General features: G+C 33.8%; 5 protein-coding genes across 5 annotated transcripts; 4 read left to right on the top strand and 1 right to left on the bottom strand.

Annotated features, from left to right (window-relative positions):
- Positions 1–4,367: 4,367 nt before the first annotated feature.
- GSBLH_T00001659001 (uncharacterized protein) lies at positions 4,368–5,048 on the top strand (the record flags this gene model as incomplete). Its single annotated transcript, XM_013040085.1, has 1 exon — positions 4,368–5,048. One exon carries the CDS (start codon positions 4,368–4,370, stop codon positions 5,046–5,048), a length of 681 nt encoding a protein of 226 aa, XP_012895539.1.
- Positions 5,049–7,544: 2,496 nt separating this feature from the next.
- Positions 7,545–8,681, bottom strand: GSBLH_T00001658001 (uncharacterized protein; the record flags this gene model as incomplete). Its single annotated transcript, XM_013040084.1, has 4 exons — positions 7,545–8,083; positions 8,121–8,436; positions 8,470–8,547; positions 8,583–8,681. 4 exons carry the CDS (start codon positions 8,679–8,681, stop codon positions 7,545–7,547), a joined length of 1,032 nt encoding a protein of 343 aa, XP_012895538.1.
- Positions 8,682–8,800: 119 nt separating this feature from the next.
- GSBLH_T00001657001 (uncharacterized protein) lies at positions 8,801–8,935 on the top strand (the record flags this gene model as incomplete). The annotated part of the gene is made up of 1 exon (XM_013040083.1): positions 8,801–8,935. One exon carries the CDS (start codon positions 8,801–8,803, stop codon positions 8,933–8,935), a length of 135 nt encoding a protein of 44 aa, XP_012895537.1.
- A 1-nt stretch (position 8,936) lies between these two features.
- GSBLH_T00001656001 (uncharacterized protein) lies at positions 8,937–9,041 on the top strand (the record flags this gene model as incomplete). The annotated part of the gene is made up of 1 exon (XM_013040082.1): positions 8,937–9,041. The coding sequence occupies one exon, from the start codon at positions 8,937–8,939 to the stop codon at positions 9,039–9,041; it is 105 nt and encodes a 34-aa protein (XP_012895536.1).
- A 12,415-nt stretch (positions 9,042–21,456) lies between these two features.
- Positions 21,457–22,786, top strand: GSBLH_T00001655001 (uncharacterized protein; the record flags this gene model as incomplete). Its single annotated transcript, XM_013040081.1, has 2 exons — positions 21,457–21,682; positions 21,714–22,786. The coding sequence occupies 2 exons, from the start codon at positions 21,457–21,459 to the stop codon at positions 22,784–22,786; spliced, it is 1,299 nt and encodes a 432-aa protein (XP_012895535.1).
- Between the last annotated feature and the right edge of the window lie 2,426 nt (positions 22,787–25,212).

Raw genomic sequence — 25,212 nt, 5'->3', positions numbered from 1 at the left:
TATAGTATTATTGTGGTATATTTTTTCCGAAGAATTCTCTTTACACACATTTCAAACAATGATAATAAAAATGCATTCTTTCCCCGAATATTACAATTATGTTTTATCCCGCATTATTACTATGAAAATGAGAGAGTCATAATACCAAAAATAACTTTGTATTGTTATTTACATACTATTTCTAAATTGTAATTTTGGCATACGTTGATTATGTAATATTAAAACACTACTATGAAAAGAATAACTATTCCTCAAAACAGCCTCATGCAATATATTCATCATTGATTGCTTAAAATTGAAATTAGATTGTTTGCTGCTTTTTATCCCAATCACATATTTCTAACCAATTCTTGGGATTACAAGCAGTTACACAGAAAACATAAAAAGAAAAGTAGTCCTAAGTTATGAACTATACATAAACAAACACAAATGTTAATCTTTCTCTACATTTCTGTTCACGATTCTTAGAGATAAAAAAAGACCATCAACATTTTGATAGAATATGCATATTTCATATCGATTTCACGTTTACAGTATTGTATATAATTCATTCTATTTCAGATATTTATTACTATATGCCATAAACATTGAAATAGCATAAACAGTGTACATACTATACCACTAATTTACATATATTCCTTGTAATAGAAGCAACCTTTATTATAAATGTAACACGTACAGGTATAGAATAAACAATATTACTATAGAAACATTCATTCACAAAATAATAGAATAAGACTTAAACACAATTATCGTCACATTATCATACAAGATCTTTTATTTTGAACATATATATTACCCAATAAATCATAATATGATATTCTTCTTGGTCAAGTTTTCATTTTGCCTATTGTATATAATTTCAATATATCTAATACAATACCTAATGAAGTCAGGAATAAAAAAAAGTATTTCAAATATAGCTTTCAGATTTGGCTCACTGACTTCAAATGCGAAATCTATCAGTTATAGTTTATTTGAGCAAGTGGATAGGCAGTATGGTGAAAATAATACTTATGTCCAGAAGTTGCTCGATATAAAGAATTTACAGCAATTAAGCAACGAGAAGCAATGTTTTCATCGACTTGTTCCCTATGAAAAGTATCCGAGCCATTTTTCAACATGTTTATCAGCAGCTCAAGTTATATCGTTCTTTAACAGTTTTAAACAAGATTTGCTGTTTCATTGTCAAGATAACACAACATTTTCGCATTGTCAAGAGTTTTATCTGTTTTTGTATGATTCCAAAAACGATTATTGTACTTCATTTCAGCGAAAGCCATGTAGCTCTATGGTGATATTGATTTACATAGACAATAATAAAGGCTTCGATGGAGTAACCCTGATTACCGTAATCACAATAGATCGACATAATCGGCTTCCCTATCTACTAAAGCGTTGGAAACATGACATTGCTTTGGCTATTTCAGTATTAGAATCGGAATTAGCACAAGTTGAAGCATTAATCAATAGCTATATCGAATACAAGCATATTACCTTTGTGATTTATGTTATTAATAATATGAACACTCCTTACAAGTCTATTTTATATGATGACTCAGGACCCATTTATTCAAACAATGCTATTTTTCCAATTAATCTACTTCGTGACTTGTCTATTGAGTCGATTGATACCACTCATTACTTCATCTGTGATATTGACGCATTTCCTTCGAAATCACTGTATGATTCAATTGTTTTGCATAAAGAGTTATTGTATGATCATAAAGCGGTATTTGTATTGAAGCTGTTTAAAGTGATAACCAGATCAAAGAAACAAGCTAATCAATGTCGTAAGTATGGATTATGCAACAAAATGTACCTTATAGAAACATAAAATTGAATTTATAGATGGGATCTAGTACCTATGAACAAGTCTGAACTTAAACGAAAATATCGTCGTACAATAGGTGATATTCCATATATATATCATGTATAAATGTTTTACTATGACAAGGTAGAATGTAATAAGTGTTAAAAGAATGTTCAAGGAACAACGAAATATTGTCATACCATATTATTCAAATCATGAAATGGAACCATACTCAGTGATTCGTCGTTCTATAAAAGTCCCACTGTTTCATCCATATTATATCAACTATGGATTTAACAAAGTTGAGTTTTTTAGTCGATTAACTAATTTGAGTAAATAACTATTATCTAACATGATACATAGAATTCAACTATTATGTGCTAGTCAATGAGTTTTGTGTAGACATTCCTCATAACAGAACCAAAATATCCAGGAACTTCCAAAGAAAATATGGCAAAGCTAATGTAGAAGCTTTATTTATGAGAAAATTACGAGCATCCGTCATCTCTACGTATGGATTAGGCACTAAAAAGTAGCATTTATGAAGTAATGTCTTTTTGTTACAAAGTTCGAATAATGCAACCAAATAATCAAGCTATAATACTATTATGATTAATTATCTAGATGCATTTTTAAACAAATAGTATAGCATGGCATAGCAACGGATATACACTAAGATATGGTCACAAGTTCGTTTCAAAGTTATTATTTTGTAAAAGTAGAATTATTTGACCAGAGAACATCAAAATAGTTTATGAACATGCTAACTAAGTGCTATGCAAATTGGATAGTATTCATATAATAAGTTATGATAAAAACAAACAGTAATGATGCAAAGAACTTATAATAATAATGTTATAATATTGATGATCAGCAAACCATTTGCCATGTAAATAGAAGATCAATATATTTGTTTCACTTTATATTTGCAACAAATAAATTATACAAACATTTTGCTTTACGAAATTAAGTTTATAAATTCGAATATATATGAAAATGGAAATAATTTCATTATTAATTAAAACTGTATGACTCATAATTTTAAGGTCTTTATGTATTATTACTGTGAAACACTAAAACTAGCATACTAAATAGATTATTACTATTGTGAAATTTTCATTGATACTATTTATTGATTATTATGGTCAATTTGTGCTTTGAACATTTTACAGATATTGATCTGATCATAAATTATATATGGGCACTATGTAATATGAGCATAGCTATTCTTATTAAAGTAATTAATAATTCGAAATACGTTATACTAAGTCATTATCAATTGCTTATGTATGATTTTATATTTCACGATGTTTATTTATTATAATCATGATCCATTTTGATAATATGAATCCAAATAGTTTTGATCATTGCTTCTAGTTTTTTCGACCGATTATTTACAACATTTTTGTAATTAATATCCTCCTTAAAGAATATTGTACTACTATATATATAGCACTTATCAATGATTACAATTGAAATAATAAATATAATGAATTAATATTCTTTTTATTACAAATACACATATATAGTCTTATTATTACTGTTATATATGTCAAATTCGAGAGTTTCATAAATAATAGTAATTGTCTATATTTTTATCATATAAGAAATATTATAGAGCATAATACATATTGATTACGATGATAAAAAACAATCGATATATATATTAATATATAGAGTAAAAAATATACGCACTAGTAAAAAAAATCTATTGAAAAAAAGAAAATGTACTATTTTATTACCATTCATTTTAGTCATTCTAATGCATAGAGTCTATATAATAATATGCATTTACACCTTGATAACAATATTGGTACATGTTTCAGTAGTCTCAGATGATAGCATGGAAATCATAACAAAGCCAACAACATCTTGGAGAAGTACGAAAAAAGGAAGTCATAAAAAGGCTATAAATGTTTCTGTACCTCACTCTGTCACTTCCAAAAACAATTTGACTATTCCAACAAAAAAGATTCAGCCATATGAATCAAAGTCTCTTCTATTCTTTTCACCTGATGTTCACGATGGCACTATGACAGATCTTGCCATTTCTCTGACCTCACAAGGTCATTCAATCTACTTCTATAATAAAAAGGGTGCTTTGCCTGCTTATACTGGTCTTCGTTCGAAGACTCTTAGTGAAAAACAATATTTGCGATTGAGTGGTACAAAGAATAAATCAAGAATCATTTTTGCTTCTCGAAAATTATGTAAAACATCAAAACTATTTGCATATAATATGAAGTCTGTTGAACGCCTCTGGTGGACATTTCATAACGATATTCTGTTTAAACGTGTTGGTGCTATCATTTGTATGTTCTATCCATCGGAATGTCAAAACTATTTAGCATTTAACAAAACAGTTATATTCATGCCTGCTCACCGTTTTCTGATCAAACGATGTTCTTCAAGTGATTCAAATAACCTTATAAAATGGATGTTCAATAAGCCTAAAGCTCCTATTATTGTAATGGCTGCAGGAAAGTATGATGCAGAATACATCAACTATTATTCTGGAAAGAATGTGGACTACATAATTGCGTCTACAGTACTCATGTATTCCCCGCCTAGAGATTATTCACCGAAATATAATGAATATTTGTATGCTCCATTTAAAAGAAATCCATTTTATAAACATTACAAAGCAGCAATATCGAAGGCTTGTAAATCGTCTGATTTTGAGTGTCCTGTTGTCTATATTCGAGAAAAAATAAAAGGAAGGTTCACATATTCTGATATCAATTCATTTAAGGCAGTGATTGTATTTCCATATGCTGTTCTATCCTATTATCTCGCAGATTTGATTACTGCTGCTATTCCAATGTTTGTGCCTTCACCATCATTTATCGTTCAAAATAAGATTAGTTATGATATGAAAGCCGGAGATCCTTCCTACTGTGGAAAGAGATTTCAGGAACCTCCTCGACATCCTAATTCAAAACACTTGTATTCACCTGAGGATTCTTCAGAAGAGGCCACTGAATATTGGCTACAATATGCTTCCTATTATACTCCATGCTCAATTATTTTCAACAATATCTCGCACCTAGTTGAGTTGATGAAAACAACGAATTATTCTCATGTGTATGAATGCAATTTGAAGTATCGCCAGCATATTATCAATCACAACAAAATGCAATGGAATAAGTTGTTTCGAAAAATACAAGTAAATAGAGTAATGCCCACTACTTGGAGGCAATCGTTGAACTGGTTTGGAGAAACAAGTTTTTACTAAAGTTGATATGTAAATATTACAAAATATAGTATTTTTGTAAAAGAATTATGTGTGAATATTGCATATGGATCGATTTTTTTATTAATATACAGGATTTCTTTATTTGATTGTTTGTTTTTCTACACTCATATCATTTTATTGCTTTTATTTATATGAAATATAAATAATAAATAGTATTCATCATTATGAGTCACAAAATAACAATTTATACAATAGAACCAGCAATTCTTGTGATGCTGTGATATATAATTATGATTCTATTTTATATATATTCCTAAACTATTAATAATCAAATTTATTATCATAGATGATTTAATACTAAGCTATCAGAATTTTAAAAGTGAAAAATAGCATATTATATGAATCACGTGACTCAAATTCTCAATATTGTTATACGTGTTTTGGATCCATTTTTCTCAAAACTCAATTTTTCTCTATCAATACTTGGCAAAATATATTTTTCTTTATTAAATAAGAAACTATATATAATTATGTACACAAATAAATTATTAGAAAGTCATTCGACTGCATCCGTATACACATTTGCTCGAAAAAAGGCTTAACTTAGAAAAGGTGCAATTCCTTTCAAGTAACAAGAATATAATTTTTAATTGTAAAAAGAAGGTCTGGTAGTGAAAATATTCACGAAGCAAGTTTTGGAAATAGCAATCGATTCTTTTTTCAAAATAGCATGCTTATATATTTTTATTGTTCATATTGACTTATTGGAAATGTATCACACCCCTTGGAGAATCGATATAAAATACAAAAAGAATTTTTGCTTTTGTTTTTGCCATCATCATAATGACAAGCTTATTCCACACTTATGATGATTTGTATTTATGTAAATGTGTATTGCAATCATTTCTGTTATGTTATACAATCAGCCAATACATCAGAATGAAATTGCTATATTTTCTTATATTAAAGCGAAAAACCCTTGAACATTTGATTCAATACATTATTCTTATGAATAGTACTATTTATGTACCATATATTAAATAATACTGATTATTACTTTTGTCCTAAAATTGTAATGTATTGATTTTTCGATATTAGTCATAGGTTTGGTACATGAGTTCTGGATTACTCTTTATAGCATTATCACCATTTAATATGTAAAGAAAATAGTATCCTTAGTATTTTTAAATAGTTTTTAAAAGTCACAGAGTCATTCTTATTTGGTTTGAAGGAAAAATAGGATTATTGGTATTGATTTTTCGATTTTACCATTTTATTCTTCATAGGATAGCTTCATTTCATTTATTCATAGTTGAATAGTCATTTCTAATATGGTTCGTATAGTTATAAAAATCTCAGTACATTTTTAAGTAGTTTCGAAAATGATGTTGATGTGGGAGTATCATATGAGCCAATTCTTATTTAAAATGGAAGTAAATATTTCCATCAATCCATATTCACACTCAAAAGAAGGGAATGAAGACAATAGTTCAAAATACAAGCAAAACTAGTTGTTTGCATCATGTGCTATATTATGCTCTGTGCTTCACTATTATTCAAAATACTATACCATCGTTTTTTCACATATTGTGACGTATTTCTGCACAACTTCCATGGACATATATATATAGATTGTGGTATATTTAGATTGTAATTTAGAAGCTTGTATTCTTATTGGAATGAGTGAGTGAATGAAATATACAAGCTTTGGTTAAACTCAAGCTATTGTATAGAATCAATAATTACTCATTTCTAGAGCTTTTGCCCAGAATAATAGGATTGACTAAAATTCCATTTTTATCAATAGAACTATTTTCTAATTTCGACTTTGGCACAATAAAATAGTAAATGTACGCCTCTTATCGAAAGCTACATAATTAATGTAATACACTAAGAATCCAATGTTCATTGAGCCCAATTTGATATTCCTTCCTTATCATGCTCATACTCCTTGCATTCTTTATCCTTATTATTATGACCACAATCATTTTGAACCATATATGTGGTTATGGTCTGTAGTATCTTTGTAGTTCAATTATAATCTGATTAGTGCAAAACACTCTATACTAGCTTTATTCCATACGTCTTTCTTATTATCTGAGCAAGCTGCCACATGTAAGTGCCTCGTTTATAGTCCTTTGATATTTTGGTTCGTTTGTGAGGTATTTCAATGCAAAATTCGTTGGCTAAGACATAAAAGTGATAATCTACAAAATAGGACAAATCACAATCAAATACGTTGAGATATCATCCGATTCAATAGTTCTTCCTTGTTATATCCATAATCAATGAAATATGGATGGAATATGGGATTATCCATTGAACGCTTGACTATGGAATAGGGTTCCATTTCATGATCAGCATAGTATCGGTAAAGAATGTTCTTATTCTCGGCAAGCATTTTATCTACATCTACAATTCTCTATGTGTGGTTCAGAATTTATATAAACTACATGTCGACCTGTAGGATGAGGAACAACACTATGCATATACACTCGCTTTAATTCCGATTTTGTATGAGGAACCATATCCCAACTAACCATTACAACGATCCACACAAATCATATACATATTCTCACACAATCCTTTTTCATAACAATTCTTGTGATTCACTTCTTTTTCATTCATTAGGAATGACTTTAGCAACAATACGGCTTTCGGATCCTTCAGTGTTTGATTATGAATCTGGAGTGTCGAATATAGAGTATCGGATGAAAATACATCGATATCACTCACAAAGTAATGAGTTGTATCAATGAACTCGATCGCTAAGTCTCTCAAAACATTGATAGGAAAGATTGTATTGTTTCGATAAACGGGTTTTTTCTCATCATAATAAATGCTTTGATAACGCGAGCCGATCCTAGACTTCACAATGTAGAGTATAAAGGTGATTCGTTTATAGGACTTGTATGAATCGATCACCTCTCTTAACTCATCAATCTCATTCTCTGTAACGAAGATTACCATATTGATTCGATGTTTCCATCTCTTCATCAAATAGGGAAATCGATCTTTCCGAACTAACGTTAAGATTGTAATTAGAGTGACATCATCATAATCCTTGGGATTATCTAGTATGTAAGAGAGAGCAACTTTCATAAATCATACATGGCTTTCTTTTGAAGGACGAACATTCATCTTTCATTGTATCATATGTAACGACATAGAATTGCTGGCAATGTGAGTATGGATGTGAATCATGGCAATCGAAAAACAGATTCTTTTTGTTGTGCTTGAAGAAATCAAACAAATCACTGGCATTATGACAAGCTGAACTCGCAAATGGGTTGAGATAATATGGAACGAGCTGTTGAAAACACTTCTTTTCATTGCTGAAATGCTTGAGGGAGGGTATCTTCATTAGCTTTTGCACATATATGTTGTTCTTTCCATATCGCTTATCAAGAGGTTGAAAATCAATATACTAGTCATAATAGGATGTGAGAGGAAAGAATACAGGAGCAGCTGTTGGTAACGTTGTGGTAATAGTTTTCGAATGATGAGACAAGACTTTGTGAGACGATAATTGTATTTGCTATAGAATATGAAAGAATTGAAGGGAGAACTTACTTGTAAGACATGAACTGATGACAAACTCCAGTTTGGATGACTATTGTGTAACAGAATAGAAAGCTCCCCTAAGACTGCAAGGATCAGAAATACTATCATTTTAAATAGAATTTGTAAAGTAACCAAAAACCAAAATATAATGAACCAAACTACTCCACGAAAAATACACTATTTTTGCTTGATTTCATGGAAGATATTATCAATATTGAGATGTGGATATGAAATATGTATACTTGTATTATGAAAAAAAGGATGTAGAGTGTTTGTCATCTAATGAAGCGATTTTGGACAAAGAGTCGGTTAAGCATGTAAGAGCGATACACTTGGTACTATACAATCCAGAACAAAACTAATATGTTGATAAATCAAATGATGTGTGCTGTTATGAAGAGTAATGGAAGTGTCAAATTACGAAACTCTATTAATACACAAAATTCATTCATTCTGTACTATTCATAAATTCGATATCTCACAAATTGCATGTTTAAAACAACTCGAAAGTTTAGAATCTGAAAGCTGGAAATTAGACATTGCCCCCATTTATATATATATATATATTATAGTAGTAGTAGTAAATGCAATGAAACTAAAGAATACCTTAAAAGTGAAGATATCTCTTAATGATGAAATGATGTAAATTATCGATAGAAAGATAGATAGATAGATTATTGTTGGCTAGACAGAGTGTATAGACACAGAACATGATGATTACTGACTTTGTTTTCCCATTTTGTATTCTTGACAACTATGGGATTTGATATGTGTTCCATTTGTATCGTATCGTATTGTATAGAACTACATTCCCATCTATTTGAATAATGCTAAACAAATCAAAAATGGTATGTTTGGCTACCCATTCAGATTTAGTATTCATTACAGTTTTTGCAATAGAATCAATCCATTCACTCAAACGACAAAGAATAAGGAAACAAAATCAAGTATAGATTCATACACAGCTCACCTGTATCATATTAAGTTTACTATTACCATTCTGTGTGTCCTATGTTTCAATTATTGTTTGTTTCAATCTATTTAGTGTTCAATATTGTGCCAATTGGTAAGTTGTAGAGTACAATTGATATATGTTTCTTTATCGACTTATTTTTCATCTTTCGAATATGTACCTATTCACATACGTGATATTTCGACTAAAAGGTATGTACTAACTATTGCTATTATTGTTTAGAGTAATACTAGATATCAACAGTTCTATTGTATTAGTCTAGGTATGTTGATAACATTATAGAAAGCGAACAATAGTTCTGTTTCCATTATTCGTGTCAACCCTACTGTCAGTGTGCCAATTTCTACAAAGAATGATAATAACAATCAAAACGAATCGAATCACAGGAATCATTCCAAAGATTTAGAATTGGTCCTAAATGTAACAAAGAATCATAAAGTGAAAACAGGTCATGGCATTTCAGATAATCTTCCTGGAATGGGAAAGAACAGATATGGGTAGGAAATGGTTGATTCATGTTTTGTAGTGATATGCTGATTGGCAATAGCACCGAACGATTAGATCCTTCCATGATTAAGTCCGAAGAGTTACGTGAATTGTTGGTTTCGTTTTTGTAAAGTCAAATATTAGGGTTCGTTCCAAACGAAAACTGTTCCTTCTTCCAAATACCAAAGGTTTAGGAAATCGATTACAGCTATTCTGTGGTTTGTATTTCATATCCATCCGACATAACTGCTCTATTGTGAGTAGGACTGTGCTTTGTTTTCTTTTAAGTATTCTAGTCCCTCATTCTGCCTTGTGGCACAAGTTTTGGACTATCAAGCAATTCTTCCCTCAGCAAGTTGTCTTTGCTGATGATGAAGGTATCGATAAATGAATAATCATATAATTGAATAGACTTGAAGTATCTATTTCATTTTAGCTATCTAATCGTTGTAAAAGCAATAGGGAATTATGTAAGAACAGATTTGCAAAGAATCAAGGACTTCATCATGACGGGCGATGAGCGAATTGGATTACCTACAGGCATTACAACGATTATCGGATATTCGCATATTCTTCGATTCATTCTCGATTCTAAACCGTATCATTCGATTCTATTAGCCAGTGGAATTACTAGTTTCCAAAGAGATGTGTCGTCCCATATGAAGGTTTACTATTGTTATGGAGAGTTTTTAAGAGACATTATGCAGATTACCGATCTGACAAAGGAAATGATGAAGGTACGGTATCCAATCGTTTTTGAACAACCCTATGATGCAATTCAGCTGAGAATGGGAGGAAAACTATCGGATGTTCCCATGCCTAATCATTATCTTACGATGGAGTCATTGAATGTTGCTATTCGATGTATTGGCACCTATTGCAAGTCAAAGAATCTTTATGTAGCTTCTGATTCCATAAAGGCCAAACTATTCATGAAAGAGAGATTACAAGACAAAAATGTGACTTTGGTCAATGAGAGGTCTTTGTTTTCCGATAGTCAACTGAATAACATGGAAGGTGTTTTTATCGCTACCTATTCTGCTGTGGCTGATATCTATATTCTGGGAAATTGCAAACAATGCATAATGACGGAAGATAGTACATTTGCTTATGCTGGATGTGCTATCACAGGGAAACCACCAGTGATAATTCCATGGACGAAACAAGTATGTTTAAAAAGTGATAGCTTAAAAGAACTGTAATGAAGCCAAGTTGGGAAAGGACAATGCAAAATGGTAATAATGTGACTAGGATTTCAATGTTCTATTTGTGAACAACAAATTAGAATACTACAACAATTCTTTAAAAAGATTTGTCAATATTATCATATCGTAATATGATTAAATACACACGCAATGATATGAATAGTACTTTGTAGATATCCAATTTGTTGAAAAACAATGTAAATTAGAATTGGATGTTAACGAGCTATTACCACTATCTAATAATGATAGTCAATAAAGAACAGGTGAGAGATAACAATACAGAATATAGGGAAATGATATTATTATAGAGAAAGATTGATCTAATGTTATTGTAAAATACCTGCATAATAATCATACAACTACTAGTAGAATATGATTTTTGGAAAACAAGAAATATTGGGAATTAGGAGATCATTATAGTTACTTGGTAATTCGGTATTCGTATGGTGCAGTTAATATTGATTGTAATTGCAAGTTACTTGCTGTAATTCTCTTAGAGATTATTCTATGTAGGTCACAACTGTCATCAACGAACACTTTCCTCAATAGTTTATGTAACTATTCAATTAAAGCTAGCCATACACTCCTATTATCACTCAGGTATCAAATCACTCTGTTTATTCGATGTAGACGTTCTGGAAATCCAAGTCAACAGTATAATGTACCATTAGTTCAGCAGAGTGATAATGGAATCAAAGTGGACTCTACAAGTGTTTTGGGAAACAATGGGCAGTTAGTTCGACCAGCAGATTGGAGTAGCAATATAACAACAGATATCAATGTAATAACCATACTCAATACAAACCAGACCCATCAGCTAATAAAAGGAGCTAAGATTCGAGATTCACTGCCTGGATTCATAAACAAATTTGGGTAATAGTTGGATGATTATGAATTATGAAGTAGCGATAGAGTTAAGGGTAAGCGAAAATCGCCAATACATACTAATCAATTACAGTCTGCTGAGTTAAAGTCTTTGTATTACTCATGATTGCCTTTATTATTGCATAGAGTGAGATCAAACCAGCGATTGATTCTATTGCCCAATTATAAAGGCTTGGGAAATCGTTTACAGCTGTTCAGTGGATTGTATTTTCTTTCAATTAGGCACAGAATCCCTATTATCAGTACATTCAAAACCGTTGTTTAATTATAGTTCCTTATTCTGCAATGTGGCATAGAGTGTGGAACATTCGGCAGAACTATACTGGACAGATTGTTTATGTTCCTGATGAAGGTATCGTCTAGAAAATCGTTGATTACATAGATATAAACTATCTATTTCATTATAGTTTTTTACTGGTGGCTAAACCTTATGGAAAGTTCAAAATACAAGATATGCGATACACAAGCAATGCAATCAAAACAGGAAAGGTTGATCCTATATTCCCAACAAGAATAACAGTAGTAATCGGAAATTCACTCCTGCTGAAGTTTGTGATCGACTCTGTGGAATATCATTATATTCTACAGTATAATGGAATAGTGAGCTATCAGAAGAACATTTCATCCTATCTGCAGCAATACTATTGTTATGGAGAGTTTTTGAGAAACGTTATGCAAATCACTGACCTGACAAAGCAGATCATGAGAGTGAGATATTCAATCGTCGACACGCAACCATTTGATGCGATTCAACTGAGAATGGGTGGAAGTCTTTCAGATTATCCCATGATTAAACAATGGTTATCAATGAAATCTCTTTCTGTAGCAGTTCGTTGTATAGAATCATACTCTAAAACAAATAACATTTATATTGCTTCTGATTCGATGTATGCAAAGAACTATCTGAAACGGCATCTGTTGAATCGAAATGTGAGTTTTGTGAATGAGAAAGCTCTATTCTCAGATACTCAAGTGATGAATTTAGACAGTGTTTCTTTAGCTACATATACAGCAGTGGCAGATCTGTACATATTGGGTAAAAGTAAATCGTGTATCATGACAAAAGACAGTACATTTGCATTTGCTGGATGTGCACTATCTGGTAATCCGCCTATCACATTAACGGATGATAAGGATAAGTGTTTTGGACAATAGTCTCGTTAGTATGATTGAACAATCTAGTTTTTGATGCTTATTTGTTTATTATCACCCTCATCAAAATATTGGACTCAGTAAAGAATAATAATAATATTTGCAGACATAGTATTTCTTGCTTTTCTTAGCATCATTCTTTCAACTCTAAATGACTGAATCAAAAACTAATAGCATTTAGAAGATTTATTATTAAACTATTGAGAGAATGAAGCTTTTTGTCCAATGATATTAAGGCCAATATATTATGCTCCATAGGACGAAAAACCAACAAGATACAACACTATTTTACACGAAGCGATTCGCACGAAACCTATAAATCGACTTTTATGTGCTATTTTACGCCATGACGACATCCACCATTTGGTCTGTCGTTGTAATCGACCAACCGATTCGTGATAAGGTTCTATGATGCTATCGTTCCTAGGCTGTCTGGTCGACAATCATCGGTCAGGAACCAGGTTTCGTGCTTTCCTACGCCAATTCTTTTTTACTATCAACCTAGTGCTCGTTTCTATTTTTGTTTGTTGCGTCAGTTATAATTGGATGCTAGAAAGCAGTAGACATACCTAGCTAATGTGAATTATTGTTATTTCTCTCGTATTTACATGTTTGTTTGCTTATTTGTAATAGCTGAAAGCCAATATGTGTACATTGTCATCACAAATCCATCTATTGTTGTCTGTGCAAGTCATAAGTGTCTTTGGTAAAGAAAGAACATGCATTATTCCATTCTCATACAAGATTCACCTATCAATGGTACATTCGATTCAATCAATCCTTCCAAGTTCAGAAATCCATTTATCACTTCCATGACTGTTCTATCCAAACCCAATCAATTCATGTTCAATATTGTGGACTCAATCAATGTGATGACAAACACCAATGGTGAAGAGGTAACGATCTCGCCTGGTTATTATACACTGACTGAAATCATTGCCATTCTGAACACCATGATTAATACTACATTCTCAATTTCCACAATGGATACAAGTTATGAGTGTATTTGGATCCAGTCTCCATACTCTATCGATTTCACGAGGTACATATGATATCGAAACCATCATTGCACTGTTGAATGCGAGTGATGCTCTATTTGAAATAGTGTATAGTGGAGAAAATGCATTTCGAGTCTATAACCAGTTTGTGATTCTTCCTCTGACACAACTTGTTCATTCCTTGAATATAGCGATTCATTTATCGAGGTGTGTGAGGAGCATGAATGAGATCAAGGAACTATGGAAACCAGCAAAACGAAGAGGTGCCACTCGAATGATCATCAGTGGATTCAAGGGAAACATATACTTCATCGATCTTATCGATTTCTCTTCCAAACAATACAAATGGATACAGAAAGTGCTAGGTTGACAAAAGAGTACAGGATTCCACAAGAATCGTGGATACAAATATGTCCTTGTATGTATTGATGGATATTTGAAATACCTGATCACTCGGAAATTGAAGAGTAGGAGTGCCACAGAAGTCACGCATGCGATGAAGGATATCCTTCAGACATATGGTGAATCACCAAAGCATATTTGCTCGGATCGAGGTACCGAGTTCACCAATGCCATCTTTCGTACCAACATCTTGAACAAGTATGACATCACCATGTATCACATGGATTCAGCGAATAAGGCAGTACTAGCCGAACGAGCAATTCGAGATATCAAGGAAGACATCATGGTTCCATTCAATCAATGGAAAGGTGTATGGTTTGATTTGATCGATGGTGCAGTTCGTAGACATAATGCAAGGATGAACAGAGACATCGGATATACACCCAATGACATTTGGTTTAACAACAACAACAACGATATCTTGTACATGGAGAAAACAGAACCATCCAACATGACAGCAAAGGAAGCAACACCTCAATTCAATGTTGGTGATTATGTTCGAGTGACACGAAGACCTCGCATTCTGGAAAAGCGATCATTGACGATTAAATGGTCTCAGGACTTGGTTGAAGTTGTTGACATTGACGATTACATCATGCCATTGATGTACGAAGTGAAGAATGTGGAAGCGATAGCACACAGAAGTGTTATGATTGGGAACTGCTGGCAAGCAAATGCAAACCACAACCAGTACCACCCATCACTCGATCCAAGAGTGGTAAAGAACCCAATGCATTGCGAGATGCAGCAACATCACATCGACCCATTACGAGGAGTCAAAATGGGACGACTTCGTCGTCCCGGCGGAACGAAGTTCCGCCACAGAAGAAGAAGCGTCACCCAGGTGTTCGAAAACGATCGTGATGCTCTTCACACCACCTAGAAGCATGAGAGGAAGATTCGAATACGTACGAAGGACAGGAGAGTTGTAGGGGGAAGCAACGCTTCCCCCAATATTCACAACAGCATAACCAGTATGAGACACAAGACTATTCAATGTATCGATGTACGGTCTGTCTAGGATAGGCGTGTTGTCAAACGTGACTAGCACTCGATAACCCTTTTCAACCACCGATTCGATTGACGTGCAATCGTTGAACATGTCATCGGGAAGGTACGTTATGACATTCGTGGTCACCAGGTACGATCCGGACGGCATAGGCGGCATACCATCACCACCCCACTCGCCATTGAATGATTCGGTAGCTTCTGGTGTGTACTCGAAAGCATATGCTTCGTTCGCTTTCACGATGCATGAAGCACTGCCCCACGAATACTGAGGAACACCATCCACTGTCTCTCGAATTAGCACATGATGACCATCCTTCTCTGGCATGTTGATGAGCATGTTATCGAGCTTCTTGAACGTGTAATTGTTTCCATTGCTGCTGAATATGTACCACATATATTCATTCAATTTACTTTGGTTGATTTCGTTCGTACGGTTTGACATATACACCCTTCAGACATGCGCCATCATCGATGAACAAATCAGACAACTCGGAACACAGAATCAACATGCGATTTTTGTAGAAGTAGTTCTTGTACAAACTGTCCATCGGAACATTGGTAAGCAATGGAGTGGTCTTGCCCTTCACGATGTTGCAATACAGACGGATGTTTGATAGACCATTCGTGATATCAACAGGGTACTTACTGACCATCGGACCGTAGTTGACATAATATGCTCCCTTATCGTAAGTAATGTGCTAGGTATGCGATAGTGATCCATATATAGATATTGTCGTACCATGGTTGCCACTCAATGAGAATACGTGGTCCACGTGACTGTAATAACCATCTGCTTCGGTTATCCACTGTATGTCCAGTGCAGCCGAGTCGAAGCGCTGGTTCAAATGCCATATCAAATAAGCCTGGCTTTATCGATGAAATGGACCACGTGTGACTCACAGTATGTGCTGTGTAGGTTATGGATATCTCTACGGCATATTCGTTGTCTAGTGTCATCATACCGTACGGGAAACGAATCATCGTAGTGGGTAAGTATGAGTCATCCGCAGACCATTCAATGAAGTCGTCTGACGCAAACGAGGTGGATTATGTGAATCCTATGCGTGTTGGTTGTATGAATTCTATCGACACAGTACGATCGGAGTACGTGTTCTCATTGATCATATTCTCCGCCGTCAGTCCGTCGATGTTCGCCATCGCAAACTCATATCGCGATGTCAACTCGGGCATTCCGATGTCCCAATTTCGATAAAATGTGAATTCGAGTCTACGAGTTATACCTGGACTCACTGGAATGAAGGGATTGTCATTGGATATCACTACCATCGAAGGATGTTCATTACTTCGAGGTGCTAAGAATATAATACCTCCATTTTCCTCTTGATCAAGGATTCGATATCTATCGATGGAATTGAAACCGTCTGCAATCTTGGTCACAATTGACATAGTAGTGTATACACCTCGTGGTATTGTTTCATCCACTGTCTTATCGTTATTTTCGAGTTTAACAACGATATGCGATGTATCAATCCAGACACTATAGTTGTACACACAATCCTTAGATTACCAAGGACCGATCGAGGAACCATTCATTACCAACTCGGGCGTATTACCTGATGTGATACTCAATTCCAGTTCCGCTGCGTTATCCTTCGCACTCCATGACATAGTATCTCTGTTGTTTTTCACTGTCTATACAATTGCTTCTTGATGCGATGGTGGGATGTCACGGATCTCAGCATATCAAGAATTGAGTTCATTGAAACATGTCGTCGTCAAGGAGTTCATGGTGAGTGATGTAGTCGTGTCCTCAGTGATGTAGAAGGTGCCGAAATCGAGCAATGAACCATCGGTATTCGTCATAGTGCATGTCGCAAGAGGTTTAATCACGAATCGATAGTCCGAGGTTCGCATTTTCCAGTCATACACAACATGTGATTGATCGAGGTATGCATGACCTCCAAGACATTGATCATTCGTCGTATCGGGTAAACTTGGACCTCTTGGATCAAGCACACTCTCCACGGGACGTTCGATACACAGGTTGTGCACGGATGAAGATGTTTGAACCATGGAGTCCAATGAAAACCATTGATCGTCGTGTCAACACTAGTTCGATCAAAATACCAACTGTTGGAAGTGATATTGAAGCGTATATGGTTCTCATTGATTGTCACTGATACAAGGGAAAGCACTTTCACCATCTGGTTGTCCACTGCCTCGATGAACTCGGAGAACGTGTAGTATCCAGTAGTCATCGATAGGACGAGGGAGGTTTCGCCATTCGACAACACCACTACCTGGTTGCACGAGGTATTCAGAAAGTATTGCCGTGGGTTGCCCAGTCCTTTCACCATATCACTCGATTCGAATCTGAGGATCGATTGGATCTCGGGAGCACGAGTGAAATCGATCGTTTAGAAGTGATCCACCGTGATGTGAAATGCATTCTCACCGCTATTTACTAATTCGAACAGGGCATCACTCGCATTCAGCATTGCAATGATCGTTTCGATGTCGTAGGCTCCTCTGGGTATTAACACCTCGTGTGGGGATGTCCCCACATCGATTAATATCACTTGATCGGTTGGTACGTTGTGTAACACGAAATCAGTATACTGTGACACAGACGAGATGGAACACTGATCGAATGACAGAGGATTGCCCAGCTTCACTTCCTTCTTCGTAGTATTACCGAACACTTCCATCATACTGAACTGGTTCATCGGTAGAATTGAGGAAGACACTTGATCAAACACATCTTCGATCGTCAATTGGAGCTCGAATTCGCCGTTCAATCGCATGATATTACCATCCATATCGCGGAACAGGATCATCAATTGATCGAATCGGGTTATCATCGGAATGCAGATGTCTTCCACGGTGCAGAGATAATTAACCTCGGGATCGTCAATAATCATTGTAATTAGCAGATTGTTGTTCTGGTTGGTAATCTTCAGATCGGAGGAACGTACGAGAGACGAGTACACTTGGATCACTTGGCAATTTCGCATGATATCAATCACGTTCAATCCACGGAACGAAGCAGGTAGAATGACTGCTCGCCTTTCCAAACCGAGGATTTCTCGATTGTCAGGAGCATTGGTGAAATCAATGGTGTGTGGATACTGGATATAAATACACCCATATCTCGAAGTCTTCGTCGATATCGAGAACGTAGTATCGGTCATGGTGTTGAGGATGGCAATGATTTGACCGATCGCGTAGTATCCAGGAGGAATCGTTAGCTCCTCGTCATTGGAGTTCGTGACCACATTAGTAGAATCCAGGTTGTTGAATATGACTTGATTGGGTGTGAAGAGGACAGTCAAGGAAGTGATGTAGGGATTCCTGTACTTATAGGGGTTGATCCATTCGAACTTGCCTATACTAATTGAGCCTTGGATGAGCATGAAGTAGTGCATCTGCTTCACCATAGCAGTTTGAAATTGACGTGGTTTGGCTCGAAAAATTAATTCCTGCTGATGTGTGGCGTCAGAGGTAACTCGAATACCATGAAAGCGAGGAATAGAGGGACGTTTAGCAAGGCCGACCAGGCTAATTGGTAATAATGGCATTATTGGCGCAAAAAATACGGTCAAATACTATTGCGCAATGCACGCCGTCGATTTTCAGTTAAGGTTATTTTTATGCCTCTTATTTTTTGTGAAGACCTAAGAATTCATATTTTCTGGGGTGAAAAACAGTGATCAATGGAAGATAAGGTTTTTGAGGCGACTTTGAAGTGCCTGAATGCAATTGACTAAGTTTGAAGAGTATCTTCGGTCAAAGAATCCCGAAAAAGACGGCCGATTATTTAGGCGCGATACACCTCAATTACCTACCACTATTTACTCTTCAACAAACAAGTTACTCCAACTGGACTAATGTATTCAACGAATATTGATATCTCCAAACTATAACTCATTCCTCCTCTCCAAAACTTATTATAACTGTGATTTCTTCTCTCATTCTCGATGATACCAATCAGTTTCTCACACCTCTTCTCAGTGTCTTCACTCTTCCCCATATTCACACACACTTCTTCCAATTTCAGCTGAATCCGATCCCATCGACTCTTGAACAACGAACAATTCTTCATACACACAAAACACACAACTCCACATTGTTCGTATCCACATTCCTCCGACAATAAACCTTGTAGCATTCATCGAAAGCCACACAGCATCGTAAAACAATCTCCGATATTTTCTCCTGAACAATCAGTAAATGATTCCTTGTCGTTAATAGGTACGCATTGCCTAACCAATACACCGAAATACAGTCTTCCATCTCATATTTTCCATCTTCTACACGAGACAACAACTCACGTTCTTTTCTGTAAATCTCATCAAAAGGCTACAATGAATCAAATCCAATTCAAATTCTTACCATTACAATACCTCCGATGGCTACATTGGGAGGTTTGGCTCGCGTTTTGTTGACTTGTTCACCATCAAGATAATGTCGCATTGTTTGGAGATCGAAGAGAACCATTTGCAGAGGACGCGAAACCATTCCGATCATTCCTATCATATACCATATCAATGTTGAATTCTGATTCCACAGCCTTCCAAGCAAGGAATAACGCTTTTTCGATTTGATGTAGGGACTTTGCAGTGTGATTTCTCCATGGAGTGTGTGTGGAATTGCTAAAACATTCACTTGCTGGAAGAATATGAGAGCCAACTTGTGAAGCCCATCATTACATCGATTCCAGACAGAGATATATTCACGATCTGTGCATCGATATACTCGCTCACATAGGAAAGCATGCGAACAAGTGACAATGTGCGATTGGATAAAGTGGTAATCACATTGTCTCCCAACGTTTTGATGTTCTGATAGAAGGAAGAAACGAATCGATAGAGATTGCCAGATGTTTTGCTCTCCAAACCGATAAAGAGAAGACTGAACAGCAAGGACTTGCGATAGGTGGACAATAGCTGAGAAAGCACATAGCTGATTCGTCGAGGATATCGTTCATCAATACTGATCTGTGGGAAAACACACTTCAAATCCTGGATAGTAAAATATTCGTAACTCGAGGACATAAATTGGGATCCCAAAGCCAGAGAGATTGACAGGTGAAATCTTTAAGAACTGGATGCGAGTATGTCTCGATTCTTCGTATAGCTGAACTCGCGATAATGGTTTTGAAATCATTGCAGACAATGGAATGGGAGGATTGCGGGTCCGAATATCTTGTTCAGCGTGATGAATCGTCCATTTTACATAGGAAGGAAGAGATCAGACGGTGGAGGGTAACTGCAGCTGTCTTCTACCGACTCTTTCGGGGTTATCGACGGTATTCCAACTATGATAGAGCTGTAAACAGGTGATCAGCAAATTGCTCTCGATACAAACATGAACAGGGAGGAGATGAAGATCGATCGATCGATCGACGACAATAGCTTGCAGTTGCCGAACTCCCTCATCTATATTATACACAAAAAAGGAAATCTATACGACAACACATCATTATAGTACTTCATTGTGTTTGCTGATACTGTCGTAATAATAATATCAAGACTAATTTAGAATAATATGGAGATTGTTCTGTAACATTTGCTTACGAATAGTTTTCGCTGTACAAGTAATTAGTAACAACTTGATTCATCTCTATATCTCACTCATTCGTATGACAATGTACAAGTAATATGACTCAATACTACTTTACTAAAATGATATTTTGGTTGTTGGTCATACTTACAAATGTCCAAATAGTACAAGCCTGGAATGAATCAAATGCATAAAGTATTATGCATTCATAGCATAACATCAAATGGCATTATAGGTCATAACAAGATATGTTAAAAAGTTCAAATTCTTTTTTACAAGAAGGTAGCATGAATTTTATATTTTATGCACTTTCCTTTTGCTCATTCTTTGTATATATGTACATACTTTCCATTATAAGGCAAAGTAAAGAAGCAAAAGAAGTATATGGCTCGACAGTACAAACGCTGCATAAACTAAATGATGTTGTTTCCTACCCTGTAAAGCTGCCAAGATTTGGATGCTGTTCCAAAAATCGTAGTGTATTGCCATTCTTATGACTGTATAGAATATGATTATGACGATATTGAGTATCCTGTTCCTTTCAATGAATTAGTATCAGACGTTTCAACACACTACGAGAACTATGGAATTGCAAATAAATCATTACCATTTCTTCTAACTGGAGATATTCCCACCTATCATTTACACACTTCTGACATATTGATGATGACAGGTGCATCAGATAATCATGGTTATGGTAGCTTTAATTGTCTATATTCTATGGTTTTGGCAGATCCATATGCCTCATATATGTACATTGATTTAGGGTTGTCACCTGAATTGAAGGAAAAGTTGTTTGCTCATTTCGAAACAATTCATGAGATTCAGAAGAAAATGAAATCCACTGGGTTTATCGCATATCGCAAATTCAATTGGAGGTCTTTTCCCAAATGGATGAATCTGTTTGAGAACAAGGATCAGCGTGGTGGTTATACTTGGAAAGTGGTGTCCTACATGGATGCTTTGTTTTCGTGGAAAGCAATCACATTTTGGATTGATGGAGGAAGTCTTATCCGAGATGGAATCAGCAGAGAAGTGACAAATGCTCGTCTTGAAGGAATCTATACTCCTGTATCTGGTGGTGGTGCAGGAAAATGGACACATATTACTACGATCAAGTTTTTAGAGCAAAACCATTTTATTGACTCATTTGACCCAAAATGGAGAATGGGTTGTGGCGGTCATTTGATTACTGATTGGTCCAATAAAACTGTCATAAACAGAGTGATAATACCATATCAACAATGTGCTTATACACAGAGGTGCATATCTCCACAAGGATCGAATATGACAAATCATAGACAAGACCAAGCTGTTCTATCAGCATTGGTGAACAATATTGGCACTATCAAATCAATGGATGCAAAATACCAGGCACTACCAGCATTACGCCAAGAAAGAGGAAACAATGAAAAGTTTTGTACGAAGATTCTGAACAACTATTTAATCAGTATACAAAATACATATCAAATAAAAATCGAAAATAGATATTACAAAACCACCAATATTTCGTATACACCTATAAACTATAAATTTGTATCTCGTCCAGTAGATGAAGAATGGGCACCACAAAGCTAGAAGATTGGCATTGTTTGTTGTAAATAACCTTCGGTTAATGATGATGAGATAATAAATATTCTTTTTAAAATGACATTTGTATATATTTAGTATGGTATGTCATAATCAATTGTATTTGCTATTTGTACAATACTTGAGTTACGAATAAATATATCTGATTACTCTGAACAAAATACGAATCAAAAAAACTCGTTAATTGAATTGCTTGCATTTATTATTGTAATGTAGTGCATAATTTTAGGGAAAAAGAATAATTTCAACTTTAAAATATAAGGAATTATAGGTATTTCGTATACTCGCTTTTTCCATCCCTTTATCTATTATGTCATACATACACTTCAAATTGAAATACTCCACAATAAGAATGGATCCTTCACGATATTTGAATCCATTTAACAATAGAGAGATTATACTTGATTTGCAATTTGGAAAGTGTGTATAGAATTCATAACGATTTCTGTTGATATGAGTAGTTGAATAGCTAAATCTCTGATTAGCAATTTCTCTATGTTGAAGTTTCGTATGTGGTGTAGAATATTGAAAATTAAAACTAAATCATTTCTTTATGCTGATCAATCTTTTAGGCCTTATTTTGATATTGTTTTTCTATTCATACTTATTGGTTTGGGTTGAATATTGTTTTTGTGGCAAACTGTGTTTCAAAGAAATATAAAAATAATAGAATTTTGTTGTAGGGTTTTTTTTTATTTACAGTTATGATAATTTGCTATTTTATTCACGTTTGCATTTGTTTATTTTTGTATTTTCAACTTTTTTTGTAAGAACGAACAAGAAAGCATGCGTATCATTTTGAACTATATTTATTTTTAACTCACATCAGAATAAAACCATTTATGAGTAAAAAACATGTTCGGATCAATTAGTTCGATGCAATTTGAATATTAATTCTCTTTCAGAAATCTAAGGACTGCATTATACATAATTAAAAACAGGCAATATTAGTATTTTGTATACAAGTGATATTTCGAAAATTACTATATTTCACAAATTGACACTTTAGATTTATTATCTTGTTCTCTAGTTATATTATACTTTTCTACAATCTATTTTAAAGTAATTTTAAAATATCATTGTTGTAATATGAGTAATATAAATAGTATGCATAAATAATGGTGTTATGTCAAAAGTTGTGAAATTTCTAAATATATATTTTGTGATATCACTTAATATATTATTGTGAGTAATAAGTAATGTATTCAACTATTATGGCAATTGGCTATTATTGCTATTTAGTTTACTACATGATTATTCACGACAATAGAAAAAGAGTGAAGTACAAAATTAAAAGGTTTTATGTTTTCTCATATAAGTAGTTTCGATTATTTTTGCATATTCCATATTGCAAACTTCCCAATACAGACTAAAATGTTATATACTAATTTTTGAATTTATGCGAAATCACTGCGTACAATACTATTTGATATTCTACAATTTATTTGGATTTATTATTGAGGCTGATACAACTTGATAATCGTCGTAATTAATATTTAACAAATATTATGTGCCTTTTTGGTGATGCAGTTGTCAAAATAGAATTAATAATTAAAAAAGTAAGTTTTCTATTCCTCTTTTTATTCTATTAATAAAAGTAGTAAATATTAGTGTGTATATTTATTATTTCACTCACGGTTTCAATATCAATCGTTTGGGATGTAGTTGCATTTCTATCCAATTCTAGAAAAAGAGTTGTTGTATTATTATGAGTTCATGCTTTGACCTGTTTACTAATTATTAGTAAATCACAAATAATAGTTGTTGATATCAATTATAGTTTATAAAAGAAAATGCCATTATACATAATTAAGGGCGTTTCATATATATAATAATATATATTATATATTATATAACATATAATATATAATACATAATATATAATATATATGCCACTATATATAATATATTACATATAATATATAACATATATAATATTTCATATATCATATATGATATATATGATATAACACATTATTTTTAATAAATAATATATGATATGTAATGTGTTTCTAAATATAGAATATAGAAAATATACCATGTAATATAGAATATATAAATCTTATTATGTGTGATAATATATATATACATACATTTTTCTCTTTATCTATAAATACTATATTTAGTCATCATTATGTCATTGACATTCCATGCATTGTTTTTGACAGGTTTCTACATTCTCTTGGTTTTCTATAATTATTATTAGTCATTTTGTAAATCTAACTCATTTTGATTTTCAGGATATTTTCGGGTTCTACAATTATTATTTGGCATACTAGATTGGGAAATAGCATGCACCGTTGTCTATACACATAAATTGCAGTAAATACTAATTTTCGAAATGTATTATGTAATAATTAACTCAATCTCTATTGATGATGGTCAATTCCCTCTTTCGCTATTTTTATATTATT

Source organism: Blastocystis hominis (genome assembly GCF_000151665.1).
Source record: "Blastocystis hominis, Singapore isolate B (sub-type 7) whole genome shotgun sequence assembly, scaffold_13".
NCBI classification, from domain to species: Eukaryota; class Bigyra; order Opalinata; family Blastocystidae; genus Blastocystis; species Blastocystis hominis.
The sequence above is the reverse complement of the archived record's forward strand: the minus strand, read 5'-3'. Positions and strand labels throughout refer to the sequence as shown.